We start from the raw sequence: 22,217 nt of genomic DNA, 5'->3' as shown, positions 1-22,217 counted from the left end.
CTGTAAGACATTTAGAGAGCCCAGCATGGTGGTTCAATGGCTAAATCCTCGACTTGATCGTGCTGGGATCCCATATGGGTGCCGGTTTGTGTCCTGGCTGCTCTACTTCTCTTCCAACTCCCCGCTTGTAGTCTGGGGAGGCAGTGGAGAATGGCCCAAAGCACCTGTGTGGGATACCTGGAGGAGGCGTCTGTCTTTGGATCATCTGAGCTCTGGCCATTGCGACCACTTGGGGAATGAACCAGAAGATCTTTCTATGCCTCTCCATCTCTCTATAAATCTGCCTTTCCAATACAAATTAAAAACAATTGATTTCTTCATCTGTCAAGTGGGAATAGTGATAGTTATGAAACCTCAGTGAGTTTACAAGTAGAGGGCTTTAAAGCCATGACTGATCCAAAATCAATAATTTATCATTTATTATGTTTTTTTAATCGATATCCTATTATAATTTCTATTTATTGTCCTTGAACTTTCTGACCTGCCATGTTCTCTGCAGAAATGTTTTTCTCTCATTTTTCAGTCCTAGTTTCTCTAATATTGGTTGACTCTTACCCATCTTTGTGTCCTTGGCTGAAAAACAGTTTCCGCTGGGAAGGCTTCCCTGCCCCGTTCACCTTGTGCAGGTGACCCTGTCTTGCCATTGCTCCGGCCATTGTGGCCAACTGGGGAACGAGCCAGCAGGTAGAAAACCAGCAGGGGAACGAGCCAGCAGATAGAAAATCTCTGTTTTTGCTTGTGACTCTGACTTTCAGTTAAAGTAAATAAATCTTTTTAAGAAGTTTGCCTAAGAACTAGCTTTGTGTGCTCTTGATGAAAGAGTACCAAATAATTTATTGATTCAAAAAATAGGAATACTACATAACAGGAATTGTTAGGATTTAAATACCGGTGAAAAGAGCCGCAGTGAGCACATGTCATGTGGCTTGAGAGGTGACGATGGCTTTTGCTGTCACAGTGAGGAGGAAAACCCCCGGCTTTCTCACTGTTGAAGTAAAATTAACCGCTTACATGTTAGAAAATATTCTAATTGTATGATGTTACAACTAGGAACGTTTTTGTTATCATTTAGAAAGCTATTTTAGAATTTGAAATTTTTTAGTTTTATGGATTGTTGTTGATAGCATAATTCTGTTTCTGTGGAGAAGGTAATTCTGAAATGTTCTGTCATGTAAAGGATTGCCAATGTGCTGTTCGTGTGAATGTGGCCACACAGGTTCTACTTTTGATTTTACAGCTAATTTAGAGAAAGTGGTTGAAGTCTTGAGTGTAGGAATGTTCTAATGTGGCCTTGTGGGCATTTCTTAGGAGAGCTATGCCTTGGTGTGATGTCTCAGTGATCTGGCGTTACTTTGCTCAAAAAAGATTTATACAATCTGCCCTTTGACTTTTCCTGCTTAGGACACACTGTGTCATTAACAATTTTGTTAAAGAATTATTTTCCTGAGCTTTGTCAAACTTTAACGCCATTGTTTTAAAATCTGTCTTTATTTTCCCAGAAATAAGCTGAAGTATGTAAAACTAAAGAAGTATCTTAAGGAAATATGTGACTCTGAGAAGAGGGCTCATGCCCGAAATAAAGAGTATCTACAGCGGTTGGAGTGTGTCGAAGCTCGTGTCGGGCGGCTGGCCACAAACACCAAGAAGCTGCAAGAACTGAAGGTGTCGTCTCATTTTGCATACTGTTTTTTTAACTGTTCTTTTTGTGTTTTGCTAAAATCAAAGTGAATGGCAAATTTCACATTAGTAACAGTCTTTTATTCATAAACAGGATTATCAAGTTGATAAATATCAACTTTCTCTGAAATACCATGTGCTCAGTTTGATCAAAGAATTTGAAGTTGTATTTTTAAAAAACCAGTTGATTGTGGCTGGGTGGTGGTGTAACAGGTAAATCTCCCACCTACAACACTGGCATCCCATATAGATGCTGGTTCATGTTGCGCTTGTTCCAGTTCTGATGCTGCTGCCTGCTAATGCTCTGGGAGAAGTGTGGGAAGGAGGATGCGGTGTCTAAACCACTGCCACCTATGTGGGAGGTGCAGATGAAGCTTCCGGCTTTGCGCTAGCTCAGCCCTGCCCACTGAGACTTTCTGGGGAGTGAACCAGCAGATGGAAGAGCTCTATCAATTTTCTGTCTTTCTTTTTACTCTGTGACTCAAAAATTTTTTAGAAAGAAAGGTTTATATATTAATTCGAAAGGCAGAGTTAATGGGAGGTGAGATAGAAGCAGAGAGAGACTGTCCAACTTCTGGTTTATCATTCCCCCCTCCCCTCCAAATGACCACAATAAGCCAGGTCTGGGCCAGGATGAAGCCAGCAGCCAAGAACTTTGTCTAGGTTCCCACGTGTGCAGCAGGAGCCCAAGCACTTGGCCATCGTGCACTGCTGTTGTAGGCACGTTAGCAGGGAATTTGATCACCAGTGAAGCAGCCAGGACTCAAACTGGTGTTCACATGAGATGCTGGCGTCACAGATGATTACTTAACTGGCTATGCCACAGTGCAGGCCCTTGAAATAATCATTTCTAGGGCTCTCATTTTAGTTGAGAGATTAATGGAATTTCTGTAGCACAAGGAAGCTCTGTGGCCCGTACCTGGCACAGTGTCTGACCCACGGTATTTGTTAGGGTCCCCCTAGAAACAGCTGTTTTCTGTGAATGGCCCTGTTCCTGGTCTCCTCCCTCCTGGTAAAGCTATGTGTTGGGAAAGAACTGGGATCAGACTGGCCCTCAGGACTTTACTGGGAGCTTGAGGGTTTGGTGGCCCTGAGTGACCTCACTTCCCTACACTGACTGGCATGTGTTGCTTCAAAGTGCCTGGCAACCTTCTGCTCCACAAGTCATACCATGTGGCCAGGTGGGGGGCTAGGCCTTTGTGCTGATCAGGCAGTGTTGCTCAGGTGAAAAACTGGACACTGGGCAAAGAAGGAATTGGTGTTGGTAATTCCCTTGTTTTTTCCTTTGCAGTTTTCCCTCAGTCTTTTACTGTAAACATTTCAAATGTACAAGACAATGGAAAGAGTTAATGTAATTAACGCTCATGTCTTTGAAATCTGTGCATACGGGGTGTTCAAAAAGTTCATGGAAAATGCATGTTGTGAAGAATGATGCATGGATTTCACAGGTTTTTTTGCACCAAAATGAACTTATCTGTTAGCTCCAATATCCATGAACTTTTTGAAATACCGTTATGTTTTATTTGATTTAGTGTGTGTGTGTGTACAATTTTCCCCCGAGTCATTGAAAAGTCAGCTGCAAGCATCATAACACTTTGCTGCTAAGCACTCGAGTGTGGATCTTCTGAACACAGTATTACTCTCCTACATGTCTGTCCACATACTGTGTCCAGGTTTAAATTTCCCCCATTCTCTCAAGAAGTAATTTTTTAAAAAAATATTTGTTTATTTTTATTGTAAAGTCAGATATACAGAGAGGAGGAGAGACAGAGAGGAAGATATTCCATCCACTGGTTCACACCTCAAGTGGCGACAACAGTTGGAGCTGTGCCGATCCAAAGTCAGGAACCAGGAGCTTCTTCTGGGTCTCCCACGTGGGTGCAGGGTCCCAAGGCTTTGGACCATTCCCAGCTGCTTCCCCAAGCTCCAAGCAGGGAGCTGGATGGGAAGCAGTGCTACTGGGATTAGAACTGGTGCCCATATGGGATCCTGGCGCCTATGCAAGGTGAGGACTCAAGCCACTTTTTTTTTTTTTTTTAACCAGGCCAGGAGCCAGGGCTTTCTGATGACCCTGTCTGTTTTGAATGGCTATTGATGTATTTAATTTTGAGTCCAACCTGCAGTTGCCTTGGCAGGATCAGACCAATTGATCTCATCAGCCTGACACATGGCCTAGCCCTGGACACTCCCCACCTGTTCCTGGGGAATGCAGAGTCACACTTTGTATCAGCCATCAATTTATCATAGTATCTCTTTGATTGTGAACTCTCTTATAAAGTTCTTATTTGCATTGTTAATTTAGGGCAGGATGCAGGTCAGTAAGCCTTTCAAATGTGTTTGGAATGATCTAAACTAGGCGGTTGAAGACACTTGTCATACTGTTGTTTAGAAAACTTTTGCGTAGTCATTGTGTCCTTTTTTGTGTTAGCAAAGTGACCTGAATACAACTTTGGTACTTCCATGGGAAAGTTCTCTGGTTTGAAAGTGTGGCTCTGAAATGTTCCCATAATAAGGAATGTAGGGTTTGTACCCATGAATCTTTTTTTTTTTTTTAAGATATATTATTATTGGAAAGGCGGATATACAGAGGAGGAGAGACAGAGAGGAAAATCTTCCATCCGATGATTCACTCCCCAAGTGAGCCGCAACGGGCTGGTGCGCGCAAATCCGATGCCAGGAACCAGGAAACTCTTCCAGGTCTCCCACGCGGGTGCAGGGTCCCAATGCATTGGGCCATCCTCAACTGCTTTCCCAGGCCACAAGCAGGGAGCTGGATGGGAAGTGGAGCTGCCGGGATTAGAACCGGCGCCCATATGGGATCCCGGTGCGTTCAAGGCGAGGACTTTAGCTGCTAGGCCACGCTGCCAGGCCCATCTTTTTTTTTTTTTTAACGCAGATTTATTTATTTTTATTACAAAGTCAGATATACAGAGAGCAGGAGAGACAGAGAGGAAGATCTTCCGTCCGATGATTCACTCCCCAAGTGACCGCAATGGGCCGGTGCTGTGCCGATCCGAAGCCAGGATCCAGGAACTTCTTCCAGGTCTCCCACAAGGGAGCAGAGTCCCAAGGCATTGGGCCGTCCTCGACTGCTTTCCCAGGCCACAAGCAAGGAGCTGGATGGGAAGTGGAGCTGCCAGGATTAGAACCGGCGCCCATATAGGATCCCGGTACATTCAAGGTGAGGACTTTAGCCACTAGGCCACGCTGCTGGGCCCATGCCCATGAATCTTAAAGGTGCACAAGAAAACGTTTGTAGTCGTAGGAAAAAGGAATTTTTGTTTAATCTTGAACTATAGGTTTATGTTATAACCTATTCCCCATCTCTTTTTAAAGTCACATTGGTTGGGAATTTGTAAAATATGCCTTTTACTCTTGGGCTTAAAATGTAAACATGGTGTAGATTCTACAACAGAAGACATAAATTGTGCTTTCATAATTGCTTCATGTCTTTATCTTAACATTACTATTTGTGAAACTTTTATTGAATTAGGCATATGTTTGGATCATTACTGCCCTTCTATCATGTTAATAGTGTGTCTGCTAGAGGAGAAAAACTCTGCTGCACTAAAAATGGGACAGCAGTAATACTTTTTAAAATATTGTGAGGGAAATAGTTCAGTTTTGGTTCTTATTGGCTATTCATATTTTGTGTGTCAGAACAAAGCTCAGGGCACTGTCATGGTCAGACTGAGAACTGAGGTGGCCGCTTCCTAACTGGTGGATCTCATAGGTGTTCCTGATTACAGCATATAACTGTCTAATTTAGAAAATGTTTTGATGCTTATCTTTAAATGACCACAGAAAGTGACATTTTGAAGGCTTTAATTACCAACATACTGAATCAAAGAGCTTTTTTATGCCGTGCTTTTAAGAAAAAAATCATTATAATCATAATCACTTGCATCAGTTATAGCGTGGTAATGAGGCGTGGGCGTCTGCACAGTCGTGGGCCCGGAAGAAGGCTGGCTTCCTCATTGCTGGCCGTTGATGGCTGCGGCGCATGGTAACCCGCGGGAAGGACGTTGGCTTGAGCTGATCCAGCAGTGATGTACTCAAGTGCTGTGACTGTTGGGGTCAGGATATTAGATGGGAAATCAGCAGGACTGATGTGTTTGCTTGGCTTAGGACTGAACTTTTCACAACACTGTCTGATATGTTCCTTTCGTAACAAAATAGCTGGAAGTTTATAATGGCTTGATGAAAGTATGAAACTGCTGTTTGTATAATACATATATGAAGTTGAATATATATGACAAAAGATTCATGTACATATATATGATACATGAAACTTACTCCTTAGTTGATGAAAGATTGAGTTGAAAATGTGTGATGATGTGTAGAACTCCACTTCTGATATGTGTCCTTTGTAAAATTACTTATTTCTGAGATAAGTTGAATCTCTTGGCAATATTAGATTTTACTTTCTTTTTTCCATTTTTTTCACATTGTAAAGACTGGAATACAGATAGGTTCTATTTGTAATAATACCCACCACAAAAATCAAACTTTGCTTATTTTCAGATTGAATATGAGACTCAGATTAAGAAAATGCAGCAACTCTCAAAAGATGACCTAGGAGTAAAAGACGAATTCAAAGATCCAGATGAAACAAAGGTAATGGAATAATAAACTTCCTGTTTATGGGGGGATTTCCAGACTGCTCATATTTTTAATTATTTTACATAAAATCATGTTATTACAAAGTTTTTTTATTAAATCTTGAATGACTGTTTAAAGATTTTTTTTGCTTATTGCTTTAGATTCTAATTAAATTTGCTGAAAGGCACTCACTTTGTGTTTAAGACACAGACTCTAAAGAAAACCTCAGTGCTGTTAGCAGGTGACATTGTGTTTTTCTAAATAATGCTTGGTAGCTGCTTTTGTCTTAGTTTGAGAAGTGTTTTAAATGAAGTGTAAACAAAGCATGCCATTCTGATTCTTTCCTTTGTATATACAGTTTTGTGTGTTTCAACCCTTCCACAGAGAAAGTGGAAAGAATGGATTGCAAGTCTAAGCAATAGACAAAAAGACCGCCAAGGAATACTTAAATAAATTCTGCTATGTATCTGCCATAATGCAGGCTTCTAATCCTTCTGCCTATCTCCGTATAAATGATTCTGCTCAAGACCATAGATGTTTTCTTCACTAAAAGCAGTAAAGCTCTTTTAGATGAAATGTCTAAAAACATCCTGTAATAACTTGGAGCATGCTGGCAAGAGTAGTCACTTGTGACTATGTGTGAAACCCCCTCAGCCAGTCGATATTGTAATAAGCAGAAATGGTAGCATCACTCCATTATTCAGGAAAGCCAACAGCGTGCTTGTTCCTTAGGCTGCAGCATTCATTAAGAAAAGCTTACTGGGCTGAAAGCTGGAAACAGATGATAACGGGATATGATTTTCATATTTAATGCTTTCCTTGGAAGAGTATGTGTGCTACAGATTGATAGAAGAATCAACTGCTACTTTACTAAAAGACTTTCAGGTTTGCCCTATAGCTACCGATGGAATCATTCAGCCAAGAAATTAACTTTTCCTCCTTTTACCTGCTTTATATATCTGCTGAGCAGACTGCCCGGCTGCCAGTAAATGTTATTATGCAGTTAACTGTTTGGTATTTAAGACTCTTATCAGAAAGGAAACAGAGGCCCCACTATTTTGTTTTTATAGTAGGAAGAAGGTCTTCGTTTTTCTTTGTTGCATGCATTAGCAGACATTAATCTGAGTATATAGAAAGTTTTAGTTTTCTTTCCCCATAGATTAAAAAGTTAAAAAATCTAGAATTTAGCACCTTCTTTAAACTGTGAAGATACAAAACACCAAGCCGCAGCAACCTTGACCTGTATAGAAAGGCCTTTCATTATAAATGATTCATGTGCCATTAGATGTAGGCCAAACGTGGTGTGATGTGATAGGCTTCCAAGCCATGCAGGCAGTTTTTCTGTCTGACGTGTGGTCATGAAATAATTGACGTGTCTTTACTCGATAAGCCGGTTTGTTCTTTCTATGGCATTCCTGATAGACACATTCTCAGGACGCCAGTGTCAATGACACTTAAGTAAAATGGGAGATCTTTTTTCTATTTGCATTACTGATTCTTTACCTTCCACATAGCTGTGGAGTCTCCTTTTAAGTCACATTTAAAATAACATCCAGGCGACAAACTCTTAACCTGTTACATATAATAATTAGAAGAGAAGTGTGTTCTTTTATATTGAAAGATATCATCTTAAAAGCTTTGACAGTTCACTGTATGTAAGTATCAAGTAACATTTTGAAAAACTTACATCCTGTTTTTTTCCAATTTGCCTTTGACGTTTGATCAATTCACAGGTAAATAGATTTCAGCAAATTTGTGACTTATTTAATCCTTATTATACCCGACTCCCAAACAGTTTGTATCATCTGAGTCTTGTTGTCTTTTTCAGTGGAATCTGAATTGCCCTTCTTAGGGCACTCATGTGAGTCTCTGGGGGCTCTACTAATGCCTAGGCCAGTCAGTCTCACTGCTTAACCACACATACTCTGTTGGAGAAGCCACAGTAAGAATCCCCTACGAATGCCACAATTCTGTCCTTAGGGTGCTGCTCACAAAGTAATGTTCTTTCTAAGTCTCAGGATAGTCTGTCATGAGTGCCCCATTACAGGAGATAGGTGCACACTAAGTGGAGAAAGAGTGTACTGCCTTCTCTGAAATGACGAATTTCAGTCCTGGTGAAGGAGGCAATGTTTGGGCTGATGTTGGAGGATGAACAGGATGCCAGTTAGTAGGAGTGAGATAGGTAATCCAGGAGTAGGATGTGTTAGGAAGGCCCAAGGCAATCGGGCAGCCTAATGTCTAAAGTTCTTTTTTTTTTTTTTAAAGATTTATTCATTTTATTACAACCAGATATACAGAGAGGAGGAAAGACAGAGAGGAAGATCTTCCGTCCGATGATTCACTCCCCAGGTGAGCCGCAACGGGCCGATGTGCGCCGATCCGAAGCCGGGAACCTGGAACCTCTGCTTTCCTTGACTGCTTTCCCAGGCCACAAGCAGGGAGCTGGATGGGAAGTGGAGCTGCTGGGATTAGAACCGGCGCCCATATGGGATCCCGGTGCTTTCAAGGCGAGGACTTTAGCCACTAGGCCACGCCGCCGGGCCCTGTCTAAAGTTCTTAATGGGACATGGTAGAAACTACTTGGGAAGGGATGCTGTGACGCTCAGTACCTGGAATTAAGGTGCTAGGCTCAAGAACTGAGATCTCCTCCTGCAATTTTGGTGTGCCTGTGCGTGCAAGCACTGATAGAGGGAGGATGTGTGAGCAGGTGGGTTGCATCATGGGTGTGGCTGTAGTTGAACCCTGGCAGTGCTGTGCAAGGTGGATCTGAGAAAGTGTGAGGGAGCTGAGGAAACAGGAGGGCTTACCTGAGGGCTTGGGGTAGGGCTGGCCATCGAAGTGGAGAACACTGATGAAGGCAAAGGATAAAATCAGTAGTAGTTTTGAATACAAAAAAGATATTTCTAAAAAGTGGTTATGCAGCTTTCAACCCTAAGTTGTACTTGCATGTCAAGAAAAGTCATTAAGTAGTGATTATTCTTTTTCAGTGTAAAACTCCGGCTCAGCTTTGTAGTTAGACATCCATTGTTTGCATGTGTCAATGGCTGCCTTGAAGAGTCAGCTGCTCTCTTAGAAGGATAAAGAAGCAGTCTACACATGTCCTAAGCTTGATTTCACTGTTCGTTAAAATAGGTGGCAAAACCACAAAATTCAGGCTCCATTTGTACATTTTTATTGATATGAAGATAACATTTCATAGATATTATCCTAAGAATATAATAAAGCTTCTTCCTTCCCTTCCTCCCTTTTTTGTTTAAATAATAATTCATTTTACTTTTAATGATGTTCACATAGTTGAGAGGAATGAGTGCCCATGGACCATCAGTTAGGGTGGGGAGGGTTGAGGAGTAAGGGAAAATGGATGACACAACTGCCTCCATTCTCCTTTTTTCTTCCCATATCTTGGGAAAGTGCCAGGAGAAGGGGAAAAGGCCACTCCCAGCAGTCCAACCGCATCAGTACCTGGGAATGGGGGAAAGCCACCTGATGTCATCACAGGGTCCCTAATGTGGAGCATGTTCTTAGGGTACTGCTTAAGTGGTTTTGATAGTTCTGAGGTGATGTTGCTTTCATTGCTCCAAGGTTGAGAAAATCCTTCCAAGGTCTATTTGTCAGTATAGTCCACCTTAGAATCTCAGTTTGCCCAGATAATTGCTGTCAAAGCTTGGCCCAGAGAACTGTCTAATTTGGTCTACCTCCAACAGTACTAGACATCCTCTGCAGGCCTCAATGAACTGGTTGTCATGTCTTCCGTAAGCATTTGGGCATACCATTCACTGCTCCTGTGCATACCAGAGTGCTATGGTTTGGCCTGGCCCTGCCCAGTTTGTCCCTGCAGAGCCAACCCACACACCTGCCAACAAGAGAAGCAGTCCTGCTCACCCTGACCAATACCCAGTCCTGAGTCACGTACTCACCAGCGAGAGTGACAGCACACCAGGGGAGTTCTCCAAGTTTCCCCACCAGGCCTACTCCCAGACCCAGATCTCACATGTGCCAGCAGGTGTTAGGCCTTTACCTGACACAGTCTTTTCCTTAGTGTTGGCCTTTGTATGTGCTGATGGATTTTGTGGCCTGCTTCATACCCCAATTCTTGGTCATGCCTACATGTTCTACAGCATGGACCAACCCCAGCATGTTTCTAACCCCAGGGCCATCAGTGTTGTTGAGTTCCAAGGTTATGCCTCGTTTGGTCCATCACTACCCCCAGCCCTCGTGCAAACCAGTTGGTGTGGCAGTCCCTCAGGGGTGAACACACTGTCCCCCACAGAATCTGCTCCCAGATCCAATTCTCTCATGTGCTGGTTAGTGTCATGGCCCAGCTTAACATGGTCCACACCCTGGCCTGACATTCACTGGTGGGTACTATGGTCATGCCCTGCCAGGCAGCCCTCCCGCAATGGCTTTTGTGAGCGTTGGTAAGCAGTGTTCGATATCAGCCAGCCCAGCTCAGGTCTCCCATGTGGTTGGTTTGGCCTCAGAAGGTCCTCCAGTTTCCTTCCCCTAAACCACCCAGTCTTAGCTCCCTTGTTTACCTACAAATGGAGTAGCCTGGTTGGTGGAAGTCCCCCCAGAAATCACTTCTCACCTGTCATGTTCTCCTTCAGCAGTCCTCTCTCCCAAACATCTCTAGACCCACTACCCTGAGCAATCCACAGCCCCATATGCTTGCATGTCCACGGATCCCAAAGCCCTGTTTTCTAGCAGTGTGCCATGGCAGCATGGGTCCCTGCCTGCCTACCCAAGGCCCACACATACTCGTGCACGGGTCCCCAGGCCCTGTCTGCTGGCATGCAGGCCTTGGCCCCCCACATATCTTGTAAAAAAAAAATAGAGTAGGCAGCTATGCCAGCACACTGGTAGACTTAACACAGATTTGGCATTAACCAAGCCCAGGATGGCTGCCAGCTATTAACTGCTTTTCTCCCAGCCATGTAACACTTGCCTAGGTAAAATGCAACATAGGCAGTTGCCTGCAGCTGGGGTCTTTTTTAATTTTTTGCAGTAATATACTTTGAATTTATAATCACAGGCTTAATGCTCCTCTAAATAAGAGTTCTACAAGTAAAAAGTAGATTGCTGTTCCACAGGAATATAGACAAAGATTATACGTACCAATCTAATCATAAAATGACAATTTTGCTCATATCGTGAAGTATTTTTTTAAGATTTATTTATTTTTATTGCAAAGTCAGATATACAGATGTCTGATGTCTGATATCTGTCCGATGTCCCAAGTGACTGCAACTGCCAGAGCTGAGCCGATCTGAAGCCAGGAACCAGGAACTTCTTCTGGGTCTCCCAAGTGGGTGTGGGGTCCCAAGGCTTTGGGTCGTCCTCCACTGCTTTCCCAGGCCACAAGCAGGGAGCTGCTGGGAAGCGGGGCTGCCAGGATTAGAACCGGCGCTATATGGGATCCTGGTACATTCAAGGTGAGGACTTTAGCTGTAAGACCACCACACCAGGCCCCATTAAGAGTTTTTTAAGACCAACATCTGCCACAAATCGGAGAAAACATATGTATTTATTTTTTGATGTCTTTGAGCTTTTATACTTTGAAGTCTATTCTGTCGGAAGAGGAGCTGATTGTGCTCTGCCAGCCTGGGGAGTTTTGGGGAACCACTGTCTTTCTTCATGTGGCTGAAGACAGGCTGGGGAGGGTCGCGTCCTCTGTTGCCCCCTTCTGCAAGGATCGTGGTGAGAATAGTTCTGCAGGTTGTGCTCTCATTCTGCTGCCAGTAGTAACCACAGGTCATGATCACTGCCCTCTTGCTGTGGCCTGGTGCTGTGTGAACCACATTCAGCAGCAGCCCTGAAAGGAGGTGGTGATTGACATTCTATTGATAGTACAACTCAGAAAAGTAAGCTTAGTCAGCCAACCACACAGCCAGGTAGAGCCAAAATTTGTATCTAGTCCGTCTGGCTTCAGCATCCAGGCTACTAACCAGCTTGCAACTCCACCTCCTAAGGTAGACAGGATGAAAGATGCTTCAAAAGTTGGGAGAAATTCCTGGCTCGATAAGAACTTCTGGTGCGGGATTTTTACTTGGCCTTTGGAGGGGGAGAAATGATTTTGCTCGGGGCTGTAATATTCCAGCTCAATCAAGTGGGCCCTGGCCAGCAGAGGGCCTGCCTCTCAACTGCTCACATGTGTAATAAAAGGAACGTCTGAGGTCCTTTGTTGGGCAGAAGAAATCCTTAGAGCTTGACAGAAGAACTGAACAGCCGCAGGCAGATCAGCCTGTGTCAGGCGTGCTGGGCTGAGCTGTGCAGTGGCCTCAGCTGTGAACTTGAGCTTCATTGCAGGTGCCCAAGCTGCAACCAGATGAGGCACCACACAGAGCAGTCAGGTACCCCCCCCCCCCCCCGAGTGAGATGGGGCAAGGGTTTGGAAGGGAAAGATTGATACTTCCAGGATCAGTGCAGTGTTTGTAAGACCACACAGCCACTGCAGGGCCTGGCTCATCTCTAAGGGGCGGAAGGACCTTGTAGAAGGGAAGCCTGACAGAAATGAACAGACAGCAAGAGGGAAAACAGTCCTCATAGTGTACAGAAACATCCCTATTCAAAGAGCAAGTGGTTTAGGTTGGAAGCCTCTGGAAGCAGATGCTGCCCCACTGGATGAGCGTATGGGAAGTTTGTTTAGGAGCTGTCCCAGGCAGTACAGACCAAGGAGGGAGGGAGTGTCATGGGAAGGGAAAGCAGCCAGTGAGAGTGGATATGGCTAGGTGCCTGCTGTGAGCACCTGGCACTGAGTCACACTGGGGAACTTTAGGAGACTGTGTAGAGAGAATGCTTCTACCTTAAGAGACAGGCAGGGAGGGGTTTCCCTCCAGCTGTCACTGAGTGACACCTCTGGCTCCAGGCAGCAGGAGAAGCATTCAGATGCAGAGGCACAGGTGCTTGCTGGCAGGGCTTGAGGATGCTCTGGATTCCCGTGATGTGCTGGAACTTTTTAAAAGTTCCTTACAGACATCTTGTTCACCAGTATTGACTTTTGTGGCATGGTTTTCCGGAAATGATACGCACTGCCTGAAGCAGCCCCCTAAACTGGGTGCAGACATTTGCTTCTGATTTTTTGACAGATACCCGCAGGGAGAGAGCTGTTTGTGCCGGGTGAGCATCCAGGCAGGTGGAGTGAACACAGTCTTCTGCATCCCATTGCCCAGCACATGTGTGAGAATGGGTCTGGAGGAGCTGCATCCCTCTCCTGCCTGTTCTGTGCCTTCCAAGCTGCTGACTTCACTACGAGCTCAGACTGTGGGTTTTCAATGTGCAGACCTGTGAAAGGAGGAATGAGAATGAAACCGGTTAAAGTGTCACCATGCTCACTGCTCTTACAAAATTTGAGCTGTTTTCCCTTTTTTTAAAAACTAATTATCTTGAGAGATGTAGAAACAGAGAGAAAGCTTCTTCCATTTGCTGGTTCACTGCCAGATGCCCACAGTGCAGGACTGGGCTGAGCCCAGGCTGGGAGCTGCCAATTCAGTTGAGATCTCTTGCCTCAGTGGAAGGGACCCAAGTGTTAGGACTGTCACCATCGCCTCCCAGGGTTTGCCTTAGCAGGAAGCCGGGGTCAGAAGCTGGCAAGCTCCACACTTAGAACTTGGATACAGGACATGTCCTCATTAATTTCCTGAAGTCTAGACCAGATGCCCTCCCTGAGCTGTTTTCTTGAATAAATAATTCCCAGATTTTTAAAGCCGGCTTAATTTTCAGAGATCGGAATTTCATCATTCCCTCTGGCATGGCTCTTCATTTTGTTGTTCACTTTGAAGTTGTTTGTTTTTGGTTTGGGAACTGAGGGGTCCGACTATTTGGAAAGAAGTGAGTGTCTGATATGTGGCCCTTTAACATTTGGGCCTCAGAGTTTCCCCTGCAAAGGAAGGATGCAAATGTGTGTTTCCATCTGTTCCATGTGCTCCAAGAATTGCATGATCTCGTGTCTGGAAATTTGTAGGTCCTTCTAGAGGAAGAGTGTTCATTTCCTAAAGGCTTTATGATTGTTCCTGGTTTCCCTTCCCACTGTATGTCTGTGATGAACCCACCAAACTGTCATTTCTCTGTGTCTCCGCAAGTCAGTACCCATTCTCCTCATAGACATGCCAGTATATTCAAATTGATTGACGTTTCTTACAAATTGTTTGAAGATGTTCAGAAACACTGATGCTATTATTTACAATTTTACTAGAAATTAGTAGATATGGTACAATATATTTTAGTGCCATCCTGGAGGTGGGTACTGAAATTTTTCATATTACAAATTACCCTGGAAATAAAGTTTTAAAATCTCCATTTGGTTCTTGTATGCCTCCACCCCTTTGGTGTAGATTTTGTTTTGTTTTGGTTAACTATGTCCCTAGCTCTGTTGAATTCGAACTGTCCTGTGGAGAACTTTTAGAATGTGCAGCTTTGCCAGGGGAGAGGGTTGTTTATTGTAAATTGTACGCAACACAAAATTAACATTTTCAGCATTTTATGTTCATTTGTGTTCATCACAGTCATTGTTGTGTGATGCATGCATTTATCGTCAAAAAATACAAGAGCCAAAGTTTCTTGAAAGTATATGCTGTGTAAGCCACCATTGTTACCAAAATTCTGTACTGTCTATACTGTACATTTTCATTCATTCATTCGTTATATGGCAAACTATGAGTTTTGTAATATATGGCAGGTATTAAGCTTTTATCTCCTACTATTTTTAAAAACAACCTTGTTTCCTACACTGTGTTTAACTCACATCTCTTGTGCTGCAGGTTGCACTACAGGCTGGAATTAATTTGGGGACTGCCATGTCAAGAGGGTTGTATCAACCAGCAACAATCTTTATGGGCCGCCAAATGTCAGCCATTTCAAGCCTTGCCGACTTCAGCAGAGAGCAGAAATCTCCCCAGCCCACAAAGAACTTTTCAATTCCTGACCCACATTCACTTTCACAGACAGCCCAGAGCAGGGATGTGACAGACAGCTGTGTAGTACAAACCCACAGTGACACACAGTGCTTGAAGAAGTCTGACAACACAGATGGAAAGACATCTCTTCCGACGGGACAGAGAAGGCCCGTCACAGGCAGAGTGTTGTCTGAGGAGGAACGGACTCATTGCTCGGAGATAGGAGGCAACCCACGTCTCAGCGAGAATCATTTATCTGTAGGCGAAAAGTGCGCTCAACCCCATTCCCTGTTCCAGGAAAGATTAAGTCCAGAGAACAGAACCGATGATTTCAAGTGTGACAGTTGCAGCAGATCAGAGGAATCAGAGGGAGGAATACTGACACAGGAACATATTGAAGTTGAGGAAGCAAGAGCCAGCCCGCCAGTCTCGCCTGTGTCAGTCCCAGAACACTGTGAGGCTGACAGTCGGCAGGCCCGGGAGGAGCATCCTGCCTGGCGAGCTTCCTCAGGTGGGAGGAGAGGCTGTGTTGCTGATTTCTGTAGGGGGTTAGTTTTTCAATGCGCCTGCTTTCAGCCTACTGTAATATTTTGTTTCAATTTTAGTATATGTGTTGCCAAAGTGAGCACATCCTACTTTGATATTTTGAAGATACTATAGGGGTGGGCATTTGGTCAGCCGGTGGGTGAGGTACTATCTGGGCCACCTACGTCCCACCTCAGAGTGCCGGGTTCAAGTCCCATGTCTGCTTCCCAAGCAGATTCCTGTTGACTGAAACTCATGAGCAGGTGCTCGCCAAGGTGCTTGGCTCTCTGCCACCCACTCAGATTGGGTTCTAGGCTTCTGGCTTCAGCCTGGCCCAGCACCCGCTCTTGTGGGCGTTTGGGGAGTGGGTCAGCAGATGAAAGATGTCTCAGTCCCTCTGCCTTTCAAACAAACCAATTTTTAAAAATATGTACATATTTCAAAGTGTTTTAGAGTTCTTCCATGCTGTAGTTAGTTGTGGATTGTTTCTGCCTGGTGGTAATCAGTGTTTCTTTGCGTCTCCCCGAAGTTAGCGTTCACAGCTGTATTGCATCCTCTCTTCAGGTCTTCATTCCCAGGGGGAGCTACAAAGCCCCTTCCAAGAAGTGCAAGACCATGAGGAGGAGGAGGAAAGCTCGAGCAGCAGCAGTGACCTCACAGTTTCTGTGAGTGAAGATGATTTGATTTTAAAGAGTCCAGAACCACAGCCAAATCCAGGTGACAAGATGGAGGGAGAAGATGAAATAGAGGCCTTAAAATTAATCCACACCAAGCAGAAAAGAGAAGCCCTGTCCACTGAAGAAGATAAATGTGCTGTACAGACTGTAAGCTCTTCAGGTTCAGAAAAGGAATCCTCCACTAAGTCACCAACAGGAGAGTAAGTATTCAATTTTTTGTTTCATTATTTGGCTTTTAATTCTAGATGATTTTAAAGACTGCCGTTGAGAACGGATTAGTGAGGACTCAGCCGTGAGCAAGTGAGTTCCTTAGGTCTCATAAGTAGTCGTTTGGATAGAATCTCATTTTCTTTCTCTTTTTTGTTTGAACACTATTATTACCAGAAAAAAACATATAAATATATATTTATATGATGATTGGTAGGTTATAATTTTATTGCATGTTTAGTTAATTTATAAGTCATTCCTTCAATCCTCTACTTTCAAGCATATTAGAAAAATTTTGTTAAGAAATTTTGGTACCAGGTGACAGTTAATGAAGTAGTTACAACATATGGTTCATAGAACCTTATATGTGATTTTTCACTGTTGGTTGAAAATACTGAGTGGAAGGAAACTTGTAAAGTTTTTTACATATCTCATATGTAGAAAATTTGTAACATTTATAAACTGTGTGTTTTTTTTTAGTTAACACTGGTAGCATTAAATCTTAAGTAGGGAAAGAAGGAACCTGAAAATAGCCTGAGGTCGATGTCACCTTTTCTGAAAGAGCCAAGTAGGGCCAGGGGCGTCCTGGTGTCACACTGGGGCACCTCCTTCCAGCCTGCCTCCTTGACCAGAACTCCGGGTTGCACTGTGATGCTGCCTGTCTTTGATTCTGTCTGGGCAGCAGTTAAAAGACAAGTGGGCATGCTTGTGTATGCTCTTTGAGAGCACCCTTGTACCTTTTAACACACTGCCTCTTATCATTCATTATCCACTTATTGTGAAAGTTTAATTTGTAGTCTGATTGACTGCAGATAGATGTTCAGGATATGTTTAGTAAGAGCACATCAAAGTGTAAAGTATTTGCACTATGGGTAGTAAAGCTGATGTGTAGAGGCAAGCCACGTGTTTTTTTTTTTTTTTTTTTTTTACTGGTAATAATAGTGTTCTCATCAAAGAGGGATGGGTATTACTACATCATCAGAAACTATTACTGTAAATGGAATAAATCTGTTTTGGCTTTTGCATCTGTAAGTTGATGCCAACAGATTGGACAGCTTAGTGCATTGGTAGGCTGATTGGGGGAAGGGAATATCCCTGGGACTCAGTGGTCCTAAGACAGTTGAATATGTGTATAGAATTACTGCTTAAAATCTATGTACAAGACAAGAATGCTTTGTCTGCCATTTGAGTGACTTTTTTTATATGACCTTAAAGCTAGCTCCTTGGAATTTGGGAATATAACTTTCCAGTATTTACTGGAAAATATAGGCATTTGGGGAAATTTTGAGTATTTGTCTTAATTAAAAAGATACTCCCAGAATGAAAAGGTAGGTCAGCAGCAGTGGTTGTTTTCTGTGCGTCTGTTACCAGATTTGAATCTGCTGGTCTTCCCTGTGGTTTCAGGAGCAGGTTGGAGGCAGTTTATAGTGATGCTGGTTAAATTGCTGACAGTTCAACTACAGTCGAGGTCCCTTGTGCTCTCACTGTTTAGCGTGAGTTCTTTTGCTCTGAAGCTTCACTGTCTTGGTCTGAGGCTATAATCTTACAAAACTAAGATTGATCTAAAAAATTCAGTGTCTCAGTTAAGGTCTGTTGGGAGCCTGAAGAACAAGCACCTGAGTTAATTTCAGTGACAAGAGGAAGATACGAGGCAAAGGAAGACAGAGAGAACATGGCGAGAAAACTGAAGTTTGATTTGATGATATGGGTAAACATGATGCTGATAGCTGTTATGTGTTAGCTCATTGCTGTGCTTCCGTTTAAGACTTAATCTTTGAGTTACCTGGCAGGCAAAGGGAAAAGACAAGTATAGGAGGCTGTATAGTTCCCAAGTTAGAGAAGTGGGGCCACCAGGATAACTTGGCCATGTGACCCTGGTTGTCCTGGAGATGGTCAGTGAGCTGGTAGTGACAGGAGAGTTCCCAAAAGAACAAGAGGGGAAGCTCCAGGACAGTGCTTTAGGCATTTGCTTCTGTCACATTCCCTAATATCTATTGGCTAAAGAAGGCCACAGAATGAAGCCCGATGTCAAGCAGTGGAGAAATCCAGTCAGTTCTTGGGATTAGAGGCAAACTCACATTGTGAAAGGGCATGCACACTGGACTGGAAAACTTTTGCAGTCTGCTATGCTTCATTGGGACACATTTAAATGAAGATCAGTGCAATGTGAGTCCAAAAAGCGGGAAAATTTGTTCATTTGTCTTTAAGATTTATTTATCTACTCTTAAGTGTGTGCCCTGTGTCAGCCCCTCACCTTGGGGGCAGGGGTTTGGCAGACTTGGGGGTTGAACAGTATGAACCAGAATGGGTGAGGGCCATTTGGGCAAGGACACTGTTCCTGCCAGGTCTAGAGGTAGACCAAGTCAACCTGGGCCAAGGTCCACTGGTGTGTGCAAGATCTGCCACTGGGAGGAAACCTGAGAGATGGAGCTTGAGAAACTCCTTCACTGGGACACAGTCCCTTCAGTGAGTGCAAGAATCAAGGCAAGGAGCAGCCCAGACCAGGTGAGGTTACAGTACCTGCCAACATACATGTGACAAAGTGTTTTGAAGAAATGAAATAAAAACAAAAACATCAAAATCCATGAGATACAGTTTCTGCTGATCTTTGTTGGTGAGATGTGTTTCCTGTAGGCAACAAATAGATGGATTTTGTTTTTTTAATCCAGTCTACTAATCTATAATGTCTGACTGATGAGTTTAATCCATTATAGTCAGGGTTAATAATAAAAGGTGGTAATTTGGTCCTGTCATTTTAACAATGGGTTGTTCATTGATTTGGTCTTCTGTTATTTTACTGGGATGTTCTTCACATGTGCTTTTGATTTTGGTGGGTGCTATTTGTTTTCTTTGTTAAAAGAACATCTTTATCATTTGTAGGAGAGGTTTGGCAGAGGCATATTCTTTTAACTTTACTGTGGAAGAATTTTATTTCATTTTCAAAGACAAAGGAACAAATTTTTTGCTTTTAGAATCTGAAATATGTTGCTCCATTCCCTTCTGTCCAGTAGAGTTTCCTGTGAGAGGTCAGCTGTGAATTTAATTGCCATTCCTCTGTATGTCGATTGATTTTTTTCACATGTCCAGTTAAGGATCTTTTGCTTATGTTCGATTGAAGAGAGCTTGATTATCATGTGTCATGGTGAAGATGGCTTTCAGTCAACCCTCTTGGGAGTGTTGTGCCCCTATTGGAGATTGTTTCCCAGTTTTTTCTCTAGAATAGTGAAATTTTCCTGTATTATTTCATTAAATACATTTTTAAACCAAGCTTCTTTTTTCTGCACCTTCTGGAACTCCTATAGCTCTTATGTTTGGCCTTTTAATAGTGTCTCTTAATTTTTGAATACTTCATTTAGTTTGACCCAGCTCTGCTTCCAGCTTTTTGTTTGTTTCCCCCTGGTGACAAGAAATATCTTCCAATTCTGAGATTCTTTCTTGTGCCTTCTTCATTCTGTTTTGAGACTCTCCACTGAGTTTTTAATTTGCTCTATTGCATCCTTCATTTCTGATAATTTGGCTTGATTTTGTTTCAGTGTTGCTATTTCCTGTGTGACATACTGATTAAATTCCTCAAACTATTGTATGTGCTTCTCATTGTTGATAAGAAGCTTTATAATGAGTTTTCTGAATTCTGTATTCCCCCATTTTCTTCATATATTCCTCAGTTAACTTTGAGGTTGGCAGAGGCTTTTGCTTCTTTGCAGGGGAGTCCTCAGTAATACTCACTGTGCCTCTTTTCTTTTGCTCTTGGTCATTGTATTTGAGGTTAACAGATTCTTTTCCTTAGGGCAGGTTTCTAAGCTGTGCTACAGGTCTACAGTTCAATTTTACTTACTGCAGTTGGTACACAGTTCTTTGTTTGCAATCACTTGTGCCACTCACTAAAGAGAGTTTCAGATCTGGGCTCTTATGGTAGATTTCCAGTATAACCTCCCTAGCCCCTGCTCCTTGCTCACCACTCTCTATTTTCTGTCATCTGTGCTGGAGCTGCACTGTTGTCTGTGCAGCCTTTCTCCCACTTCCAGTTCGAGCAGTTTCCAGGATCAGGGAGACACCAGGTGTCCTAAATAACTAGGTTATTGGTATTGCTGATCTTGCCGGAATTTATTGGCCGTTAGGTCTGAGGGCCACCTGGACTTATTTTGAGTTGTGAGATGCCAAAGTTGGTATTATTTTCAGTGTGAGGCCAGTTCAATACTCAGTGAATTTTTGCTGAGCTCAGCACATGCATAGCTCAGTGTTGTCCCTGCAGTCTCAACCTTTGCCACACTGTACAAAATGGCACCTTATGGGTCACTCATGGAATTCTGGATGTTGCGTGTTAGGTCTGGGGACTACCTGGACCTATTTTGGGTGGAACTTGTAGTATGCCATGTTGTTGTAATTCACTGAGTCAGAAATGAGTTCACTCCCAGTTTAGTGCATGCTCAGTTCTGTCTGATAGTCTTTGCCTTCCTACGCAAGGTAATGCTCGATTTAGCTCTACTGGGGGCCTGGGCTATGAAATCTACCCTGTTCCCTCACCGCCTGTTTGGGATCTGCTGCTCTGTCTCTGCGCCTAATCAAATCAAGCAAACCAACAGGCCAGGCAGTTCTTTGGATTCACCTCCTGAGTTCCCGCTGCACTTCCCTTCGCTGATGGAGTTGCTGCCACTGATGGATCTCAGATTGCCACTCGGTGAATGTTGCTGAGGTATCTGGTCACTGCAGTACCACACACACAGTTATCTCTGCTGCTTTCCTGTGTCCATCAGTCTCCAGGTGACCTTCTGCCATCATTCTGCCCTCTCCTATTTCCTGGAATGTGCCCTCTCTACTTCACCCTGGGTAATGTTTCTCCATCTGTTTAAATGTGTCCATACCTTATTCCAACATCTTAATTCTCTGTCCATAGCCTCTTGCAGTCTTGTGCTCTTGCCCATGGTAGAGAGGGGTTTATTTCCCCATGTCCTTGTCAACACTAGGTCCAAGGAAGAGTTTGTGGCTGCATGAAACAGAAGAGCTAAGTTTGGAGACAGAATCGCACCACAGCAGAACTCCTGCTATGTGACTCTGGTAGTTTAAAATGAGAATCCCATGTTCGGGTTTTCTTATATGAATAGGTATTACTTTTATTATTGGGGAAAAATTAAATAAACCCTTAAAACAATCTTTTTGAAATGTTCTAAGGTCAGATTATGTTTTGGTTGCATAATTCTGTGAGAATACTGACGAAATCCATTGAAGCATATGCTTTAAATGAGTGGATTTTGTGTGATGTATAAGTTATATCACATTATAAAGTTTTCCACAAAGGATCACATTCTGCACCTGTGTGGCACTGAAAGGTTAACTTACAAGGACAACTGAAGTCCTACAGGGGTTCCGGTGTTGGATGCAGGATGTAATGGTCCTTACTGATCAGCTGGGTTAGCACACTACAGGGAGGTGTGCTGGACTGGGTTGTTTCAGGAGCATTATTATATCCACAATCATGAGCACACTTGAAAAGTGTACTCACCCAGAACTGGGATGTGCTTGTCCCACACTGACAACAAAAAGCCTTTCGTTTGCTTCTTGGGTCTACCTAAGAAAGCTGATTAGCTTCTGTTGTCTTGCTTGCGTTTTGCCTGCCATACACAAGTAATTAAAATTAATT

The 22,217-nt window shown here is 43.3% G+C and overlaps 1 protein-coding gene across 1 annotated transcript in view; it reads left to right on the top strand.

Moving 5' to 3' along the window:
- KIZ (kizuna centrosomal protein) overlaps window positions 1-22,217 on the top strand; it is a 74,949-nt gene that overhangs the window by 8,778 nt on the left and 43,954 nt on the right. Inside the window, exons 3-6 of the mRNA XM_058679425.1 lie at window positions 1,500-1,662; window positions 6,202-6,294; window positions 15,036-15,681; window positions 16,260-16,572. Of these exons, the coding sequence (XP_058535408.1) occupies window positions 1,500-1,662; window positions 6,202-6,294; window positions 15,036-15,681; window positions 16,260-16,572 (1,215 nt within the window). The remainder of the gene's footprint in view (window positions 1-1,499; window positions 1,663-6,201; window positions 6,295-15,035; window positions 15,682-16,259; window positions 16,573-22,217) is intronic.

Source organism: Ochotona princeps, chromosome 22, assembly GCF_030435755.1.
Source record: "Ochotona princeps isolate mOchPri1 chromosome 22, mOchPri1.hap1, whole genome shotgun sequence".
NCBI lineage: Eukaryota > Metazoa > Chordata > Mammalia > Lagomorpha > Ochotonidae > Ochotona > Ochotona princeps.
Note: the sequence above shows the minus strand (reverse complement) of the source record. Positions and strands in the feature narration are given on the sequence as shown.